A 9,526-nucleotide genomic window follows, 5' to 3' on the forward strand; every position below is an offset into this window, starting at 1 on the left:
CTGCTCTTTTTCAAGAACAGCTCTCATCAGAACTACGGCTTGCCCAAGGTCATCCAGCCAGGTGCAAGTGGAGGAGTGGGGAATCAAACCCCGTTCTCCCAGATTAGAATCCGCGCACTTAACCACTACACCAAACAGGCTCTCTTGATGGCCAAAATAGTGAAAGATTCGGGTTAGGTCCGAGTCCAGGGTATGAGCAGGCCCGTAGCCAGGATTTCTTTGTTCAGGAAGCATTTAAATCTTTAAGGAGGCAGTTGAATTACAGTTAATTAGATTAATCTGAATGGCTGCCTTTAAAGGGGGAGGCTCCGAGCCTGTTTCTAGCCCTTCCTTTCAAGAGACAGGACAGCAAGCGCATCAGTTCCTAGGAAAAGACAGCTCGGATGGCATTTAAATGCCTTTTGGATTTCCTTTCACAGGGCAAGAAAGCTTAGAAGGGCACACAGGAGTGGTACCTTCAATGCATCTCCAACAATTCCCCTTTCTGCTAGCCCAGTCCTGTTGTAGACCACCTCCTAGGACAGGTCATGGTGAGTCTTCAAAAGCACTCCCATAAGCCTTTGGGAAACATGCAAATTTAAATGCCTCCTGAGCTATCTTTTCCCAGGTCCCATGATGCCCCCCAAGAACTCCACAAGTAGGAGGGAGAAGGAAGCCCGAGGGCAAGCCATGGTGCCGCTGCCTGTGTGTGTGTGTTCTCCGACAACATTGTTGAAATTCGATCATCACCACAAATTTCGTGAAATGAAAGCGGATCTTAACAAATGGGATCGACAGTCCATCTCAAGGCATGACTGATTTCATCTTGTAAAATAATTTGTTCCTCCCAAACTCGTATTCCTCTTTTGGACAATACCCGTGGAGATACCTTCAAAAAACTCTACGGAATTGGCAAACGACCATCAACAACTTCCTTTGGAGAAACAAGAGTCCGCGAATTGGTTTTAAAACACTGAGACTGAGGGTGACAGAAGGAGGCCTCAACTATCCGGATGTCACCACATACTGTAAGGCAACTATACTGTCAAACACTGTGAAAATCTTAAAAACTAAAAAACAACCACACTTGGCCTTAACACTAGATCCCTTCCTACATCCTCTCACTCTACAAGATGCCATCTGGACTGAAACCTCAGCACACCCTCATGGACTCTGTAATAACATATTTTTTACAACTCTTCTCAAACTATGGGATACATACAAAGGCTAGTTCCAAAGCACTCAAGATTTTCTTCTTTCTTATTCCAATCTTGGTTTTCACTGGGAGGAAACCCACAAATCGCCTCACTATGGAAAGGCTAAACGGCTGAAAGACTTAGCTCTAAATCATGACCTTGCACCAAAACTTTTACTCAGGGCTATTTTTGGGCAGGAACGCACAGGGACGGAGTTCCGGCTGGCTTCAGAGTTGGCCACGCCCAATACAGCCAAAACCTCTGCGTGCGTGGCTACAGAGGGAAGGCCTGGAGAGCGACCCCCCCCCGGTGACTCTGAGCCGGGCAGGCCAGGGGGGCCCTGGAAGGTTCGGGGAGGCATTTAAATGCCTCCCAGTGCCTTCCCCAGTCTCTCCAAGGGCCGGCTTGCCCGGGCTCCCCGCAGTCGTGGGGTTCCCAGGCAAGCCAAGGGAAATCATGGGGTGTGGCCTAATATGCTAATGAGCTGTGCTGTCAGGGGTGTGGCCTATTATGCTAATGAGTTCCTGCTGGGCTTTTTCAAGCACTGCTTTTGCTAGAGAAAAAACGTCAACAAAAAAATTCCATGGTTCTATCTATAGTTGCAACATACGGCCACCACAATACGAATCCTACACTCATCGCTCACTAGCTTCAAAGACATACTGAACTCTGATGTCACTAATTCTCGAGGTCTTGTTAAGAAAATTTACCACATTCTACAACGTAAATCTATTAAACCTTTGCCCTATCAACTGGCTTGGTCTCGAGATTGCGGAATCACCATTACAGATGCTCAGTGCCCAGTTTGGTGTAGTGGTTAAGTGTGCAGACTCTAATCTGGGAGAACTGGGTTTGATTCCCCACTCCTCCACTTGCACCTGCTGGATGACCTTGGGCAACCCATAGTTCTGTCAGAGCTGTTCTCGTAAGGACAGTTCTGGAAAGAGCTCTCTCAGCCCCGCCTACCTCAAAGGGTATCTGTGGTGGGGAGGGGAAGGGAAAGGAGTTTGTAAGCCGCTCTGAGACTCCGAGTGAAGGGCGGGGGTATAAATCCAATCTCTTCTCCTCTCTTCTTCTAATATTTGGCATAACTCTCTAGCATCCTCCTCTTCTGCGCATGTCAGATTGCAATCATAAAATCTTGTCCAGGTGGTACATCACGCCTCAGAAGATGGCATTGGTCTCTTACTCTGGCTCCGCACTGTCACCTTTGCTCACTGTTGGTGGCAATGCCCAAGTACAACAATCACGCAGATCAAACATATTACAGGATACTCGCTACCTCTACTCCCAGAATTGATCTTTTTACGACACGTTTGAGATCCTTCGATTCCCAGAATCAAATGGGAGCTCACCCAAAACCTACTAACAGCCGCCAAAACAATATTAGCATCCTATTGGAAATCGCCATCGCTACCCATTCATAGACGCCTGGCTTTTGAAGATATGGGACCATCTGATGGTGGAGAAAATCACTGATAAGCTACTTCAATTTGATCTCTATCCTAGGAGAACATCATTCGAGGAGAAATGGTTCCCCTTTTTTGAATATATACTTGTGCAAGATTTACTGCCTCCTAATCCAGTACACATGGAGATGCGGTGGCTCAAGTGGTTAAGACGCTGAACTGCAGGCTGTGGAAGGTCAGTAGTTCAGCGGTTCAAGACCCGGGTGCCGCAAGACAGGGTGAGCTCCTGTCTCTAGTTCCAGCTCCTGCCAACCTAGCAGTTCGAAAGCAAGAAATTGCAAGTAGATAAATAGGGACCACTTCGGTGGGAAGGTAACAGCGTTCCGTGCGCCTTGGTGTTTAGTCATGCCGGCCACATGACCACGGAAACGTCTTCGGACAGCGCTGGCTCTTCGGCTTAGAGTTGGCCCCGCCCACTACAGCCAAAACCTCTGTGTGCGTGGCTACAGAGTCAAAAAACCCCCCCGGCGACTCTGAGGTGGGCAGGCCAGGGGGGTCCTGGAAGGATCTGGGAGGCATTTAAATGCCTCCCCATGCCTTCCCCGGCCTGTCCAAGAGCCGGCTTGCCCAGGCTCCCCGCAGCCGTGGGGTTCCCAGGCAAGCCAAGGGAAATCATGGGGTGTGGCCTAATATGCTAATAAACTATGCTGTCAGGGGTGTGGCCTATTATGCTAATGAGTTCCTGCTGGTTTTTTCCTACAAAAAAGCCCTGCTTTTACTAGAGAAAAAACGTCAACAAAAAATTTCCATGGTTCTTCTATCTATAGTTGCAACATACGGCTACCACAATACAAATGTCTGATATCCTACACTAGCTTCAAAGACATACTGAACTCTGACGTCACTAATTCTCGAGGTCTTATTAAGAAAATTTACCACATTCTACTTCAACGTACATCTATTAAATCTTTGCCCTGTCAACTGGCTTGTCTCGAGATTGCGGAATCAACATTACAGATGCTCAGTGCCCAGTTTGGTGTAGTGGTTAAGTGTGCAGACTCTAATCTGGGAGAACCGGGTTTGATTCCCCACTCCTCCACTTGCACCTGCTGGATGACCTTGGGCAACCCATAGTTCTGTCAGAGCTGTTCTCGTAAGGACAGTTCTGGAAAGAGCTCTCTCAGCCCCGCCTACCTCAAAGGGTATCTGTGGTGGGGAGGGGAAGGGAAAGGAGTTTGTAAGCCGCTCTGAGACTCCGAGTGAGGGCGGGGGTATAAATCCAATCTCTTCTCCTCTCTTCTTCTAATATTTGGCATAACTCTCTAGCATCCTCCTCTTCTGCGCATGTCAGATTGCAATCATAAAATCTTGTCCAGGTGGTACATCACGCCTCAGAAGATGGCATTGGTCTCTTACTCTGGCTCCGCACTGTCACCTTTGCTCACTGTTGGTGGCAATGCCCAAGCACAAGAGTCTCCTGGAGTAACATTCACACATATCAAACAAATTACAGGATACTCTACTCCCAGAATTGATCTTTTTAACAACACGTTCGAGATCCTTTGATTCCCAGAATCAAATGGGAGCTCACCCAAAACCTACTAACAGCCGCCAAAACAATATTAGCATCCTACTGGAAATCGCCATCGCTACCCATTCATAGACGCCTGGCTTTTGAAGATATGGGACCATCTGATGGTGGAGAAAATCACTGATAAGCTACTTCAATTTGATCTCTATCCTAGGAGAACATCATTCGAGGAGAAATGGTTCCCCTTTTTTGAATATATACTTGTGCAAGATTTACTGCCTCCTAATCCAGTACACATGGAGATGCGGTGGCTCAAGTGGTTAAGACGCTGAACTGCAGGCTGTGGAAGGTCAGTAGTTCAGCGGTTCAAGACCCGGGTGCCGCAAGACAGGGTGAGCTCCTGTCTCTAGTTCCAGCTCCTGCCAACCTAGCAGTTCGAAAGCAAGAAATTGCAAGTAGATAAATAGGTACCACTTCGGTGGGAAGGTAACAGCGTTCCGTGCACCTTGGTGTTTAGTCATGCCGGCCACATGACCACGGAAACGTCTTCAGACAGCGCTGGCTCTTCGGCTTTGAAATGGAGATGAGCACCGCAACCCTAGAGTCAGATTCGACTGGCTTTCGAGCAAGGGAACCTTTACCTTTAATCCAGTACACAGACAAATGCTTTTGCTTTAACCAAGCTCTCTTTGCCATCTTTACCTCTTTCCATATTTCTTTCCTTTTTTTATTCATCTATTTATTGTTTTCTTTCAGTCCCCTCTTTTCCCCCCTTTCCTTTTCTTTTTTTCCCTTTATTTTCACAGGTGCAGTGATCTAAGGCATAGTATCTCTAGTGCACTATGCCCACTTCAGTTCAGCAGCCACACAGCTACTTTATCACATTGTACCGGAGCTCAATGCATTATTTTTCTAGATCTTATCGCCAACTGTTGAGACCAACAATGTGTATTTACAGTTATATCCCAATTTGCCAGTTTTACCAGTTGCATTACCTTTAATGTTAGCTTTATTTATTTATTTATTTATTGGGATTTTTACCCCGCCCTCCCCGCAAAGCGGGCTCAGGGCGGCTTACAAGGGGCAAAGTCCATATAAAACAAGGTAAAAGCAATAAAAACAATTAATCACAACAACAATAGTACTCAATTGAAAGCAAGATGGTCCCTGGATATATGCCAAGATGGTAAACAGACAGGTCTCCGGAGATGATGTTGTCCTATAGCTGATCCCAACCAGGTAAATCCGGTGGTATCAGTCACACAGAAATTGTGGCAGATCTTCCTGGGCCATCCTTAACCCCAATGTTATCCACCTCATTGGTGGTGGTGGTAGTGGCAGCCCCTATGTGAAAGCCTGGCGGAAGAGCTCCGGACCCTGGCCATATAGGGCTTTAAAGGTAAGTACCAGCACTCTGAAACGGATTCGGTACGCTATTGGCAGCCAGTGCAGCGCTTTCAGCCCAGGCTGGACGTGCTCCCACTTGGGGAGACCCATCATCAGCCTGGCCACTGCATTCTGCACTAGCTGCAGCTTCCGAATCTGCCCCAAAGGCAACCTCATGTAGAGAGCATTACAGTAGTCTAACCTAGAAGTGACTGTCGCATGGATCACTGTAGCCAGGTCATCGCGGCCGAGCTTTAATCTCCTTGCCTTGATTTATTCTTTGGACTTTGAAAAGTATATATGTAAATCACTGCTTGTTAATTGTAATTTCTATTCCTTATCAATTTAAAAAAGAGGGGGGAGAAGATAAGGTTTCTACACACACACACAAGGTTTCTGGCATGGCTGTTTGTGGGGCAGGGCTTTTAATTAGGGGGCGGGGCCCCAAATGCCGTACTGTGGCTACGGGCCTGGGTAGCTGACTCTCAAACGTTCATACCCCGAAATCCTTGTTGGTCTCTACAGTGGTAACAGACTTTAATCCAGCTGTTTTACTACAGATCAACATGGTTTCCCTATGAAACGATAGACTCTGGTGTATCCATTGGGATAAAAAATCTAGTGTTCAAACAAATAAGAGGCTCCGTGTGAGGAGGCAGCAGGGGAGAGGGTCTGCTTCATACCTTCATTCTCTTTGCTCTTCACCAGGGTCGACCGGACAGGTTTCATGGGAGCATCTTGCTTTGGCAGCCTCTTGAACCCAGACACCAAAGCCAGCCCACTCGCACTGCCTTGGTTGCTGTAGCCGTTGGTGAACGGCTGCCGATCGGAATCACTGTCTTGACTCCGCCTCCGGTGGCTCCCGTCGTGGCTTCGCCTCCTGCTCCGGATTGGCTGCCTGCGGGGAGAATCGCCTTCGTCACGGTAGCGGCCAGAGCTCCGCTCACTGGAGGAGTCACCCTCGTAGCCTCGGTTGTGATCGGCCTCGGCCTGGCGCAGGCCGTAGCTGGGATGTCTGCTGGTGCCAGGCGGCAAGGACTTGTCGGCCTGATAGGCGTACTCCTCGTCGGAGTCGTAGCGTCCGGCATTGGCTGGTCGTGAAGCAGATGCCGGTAGGCTCTTGGGCTGGCTGGTGACCGGGAGATGGATTTTCCGGGGTCTTTTCACTGTCTGCCAGTAGAGAAGAGAAGAGAAACGCTTATTTGAGAAGTTCTTGGTGCTCGGTGAAGACATCTCCCCCCTCCCCGGTTGCCAAAAAGTCAAAGGAAATTGTATTCTGATGAGGGACGGAATCACTCAACACCACACACAAACATGCAGTTATTTTCATAAGCTACAAAAAAAAAGCATTGCTTTTACTGATCCAAAACAAGTGGCCAGAATTGTAGCTTTCCCCTCAGCTGTTCAAATGTTCGCAGACATTCCTTAACTTCATGGCTCAGCCAATGGCACACAGACAATAAGATACATCCCACAGCGTGCTTTTTTGTCTGTGCGAATTTCCACCACCGCACAGATTTTGTGCAAACAACTGATTTTTCTATCCCCCCCAAAGAATACACATCTCTTTGACTAAAGTAAATGCCTTAAAACATCATCCACACAGAAATGCAGAATTTAGAAATAGAAGGAAGACAAACTGGTTGCCTTGTAGGATGGAAGGAACGCCTTGGAAACCCCCTCCAACCTCCAAAACACTCCCCCTTCCATCTTGGCCATCAGGAACGTGGCTACAGTGGGGCATTTCGGGGCCACACACCCCTCTTATTTATTTATTTTTAAATTTATATCCCGCCCTCCCTGAAGGCTCAGGTCGGCTCACAAGGGGCATAAATGCCGAGGTTAAAAAAATATAACAACACAAAACAGTATAAAACACAATAAATACAATTCACTAAAAATTCCTTCCACGCTGCTCCAAGGATATTTAACTATAAGATTCAAGATGGGGTTCCAAGATAATTTATGCTAAGCAACAAACAGTAGTGACAATAATATACAATAACAGCAATATACGTCCCTACAGCGCTGTCATCTGCCAGGAACGTCTCACGCCCCCGACACTGTACCGGGAATGGCTGCCCACAGGGCCAGGCATGCTGTCCAAAGGGCAGCCAGCAGGCCAGAGGAAGGGAGGGAGGAAAGGTGGCTCCCCGTACGCTCCAACATGGCCGGCAGGGCGGAGGAGGCAGGCTGGAAGCAGGTTGGAGGCAGGGGGAGGCAGAGGTGCGCGCACACTCCAACACGCACCGCCACGGCCCACCTGCCCAGCGTCCCTGCCACACCACCCAGAAATTTCTGCCTACGCCCCTGTTGGCCATGATGACCTCGCCACCATCAAATGGGTTGTCCATTTCCTTCACCTGACTCTCAACAATTCATGATGCCCAAAGCATGTTCAGTATTCATCAGGTTGGTTTTGGATTCCCCCCCCCTTTGGGTAAGAGCCCGTGGCTCAGTTGGCAGAGCCTCTGCTTGGGGGATGGAAGGTCCCAGGTTCAACCCCCGGCATCTCCAGTTAAAAGAACCAGACAGTAGGTAATGGGAAAGACTTCTCTCTGAGACCCTGGAGAGCCACTGCCAGTCTGAATAGATGACGCTAGCCTTGAGAGATCAAGAGGTCTGATTCACGATGCCATATGTGGCTCTTCCTTCTTCATTTAATCCTTACGACAACCCTACAAGGTACATTAAGTTGACAAGAAGCAACTGACCCGGGGTCCATGGATAAGCTCCATGGCAGAGACGGGATTGGACCCTCAATCTCCCAGATCCTACAACAATACTGTAAACCACAGGCCCCCAGCCTTTTTGAGCACCTCTGTGGGCACCTCTGGAATTCTGAAAGGGGCAGATCTACAATGAAGTTAATGATGCTTCAGCTTCATGGCCCCTAACCCTGGAGGGGCCCCTGAAGCACCTTTTTTTAAAATGAGTGAATTTTTCAACAAAAATGATGGAGCTTTTCAAAGTGTTTGTTATTAAAAATAAGGCTATTTTAGTGGCAGGACCATAAGCACGTGGGTTGAAGCACTTAATATCGACCTTAGAATATGCTCCAATACTCGTTTCATATGGCCTCAAAATGTCCCTGTAATTGGTCAGATTTCAAAATTGGATGTTGCCCTATTGCTGCTGGTTGAGAAGGGGCCCCTCCAAACAGTTCAAGCTTCCAGGTCCCCCAAAATGTAGGTCCGCCATTGGACACTGGGGCACGGCCACAAAATGTAAGGGAGAGAGATTATGTATAGTCCCCCCTTCAGCATTTCAGGGAGAAGGGTCTCTTTCGCAAGATGCCTTTTAATCTGCGCCAGCCAATCAGAAGCCGTGCTGGGCAAAAGCCTCAGCTGGCCCCACCCACTTTCTAAAAGCAAATGGCGGGCAGCGAGGAAAGTGTCGTCGGACACCATGGCGCCCCACCAGCACCGTGTTAGGGACTGCAGCTGTAAGCATTTCGCCACACGAGCCCTCGAAAGCCATTCCCGTTACCTGCACTTACAATATTGGCCACTTTGCCGCAGCTTTTCAAGGTCTGTATGGCGAAAGACGACGATACATTCTCCATGGAGAGGCCGTTCACCATGGCGATCTTGTCACGGTTCCTGCAGTTCAGGACGGAGGCCGAGGAGGAGGGGAAAGAACACTGAAGTCAGGAACAGGCTTCTCCCACTTCCCAACAGCAGCAATAATTTTCTTGCGATCTCTCTTCCCAAACCGTCAGCTAAATTACTTTGGCCTGCCCATACCCACTGCCCCAGAGAACTTGAGAATCCCACCAGGAATCCCTGTGTCCCTAGTCGGGTACCCCACTCGGCCGCAGGGAGGTATTCAGTCACTTACAGGAGTCGACCATCGGCCGGTCCCCCTGGCACGACGTCGGAGATAATAATTGAGGTGTCTCCATCAAAGTTGCTGGGACGGTCGCGGCCGCCTGAGATAGCAATGCCGAAGCCCTTTCTGGGATCCTGCGGAGGAACAGAAAAACTCAGCTTCAGTTCCAGACAAAGACAGCAAGAGTCAGGGGC

General features: G+C 48.7%; 1 protein-coding gene across 1 annotated transcript in view; it reads right to left on the reverse strand.

Moving 5' to 3' along the window:
• LOC107116345 (tight junction protein ZO-3-like) overlaps positions 1–9,526 on the reverse strand; it is a gene marked incomplete at its 3' end in the record, with an annotated part of 43,770 nt that overhangs the window by 7,504 nt on the left and 26,740 nt on the right. Inside the window, exons 3-5 of the mRNA XM_015418248.1 lie at positions 9,342–9,466; positions 9,001–9,103; positions 6,185–6,671 (exon numbers count right to left, since the gene is read on the reverse strand). Of these exons, the coding sequence (XP_015273734.1) occupies positions 6,185–6,671; positions 9,001–9,103; positions 9,342–9,466 (715 nt within the window). The remainder of the gene's footprint in view (positions 1–6,184; positions 6,672–9,000; positions 9,104–9,341; positions 9,467–9,526) is intronic.

This window comes from Gekko japonicus, unplaced genomic scaffold, assembly GCF_001447785.1.
Source record: "Gekko japonicus isolate JY-2015 unplaced genomic scaffold, Gekko_japonicus_V1.1 scaffold3470, whole genome shotgun sequence".
NCBI classification, from domain to species: domain Eukaryota; kingdom Metazoa; phylum Chordata; class Lepidosauria; order Squamata; family Gekkonidae; genus Gekko; species Gekko japonicus.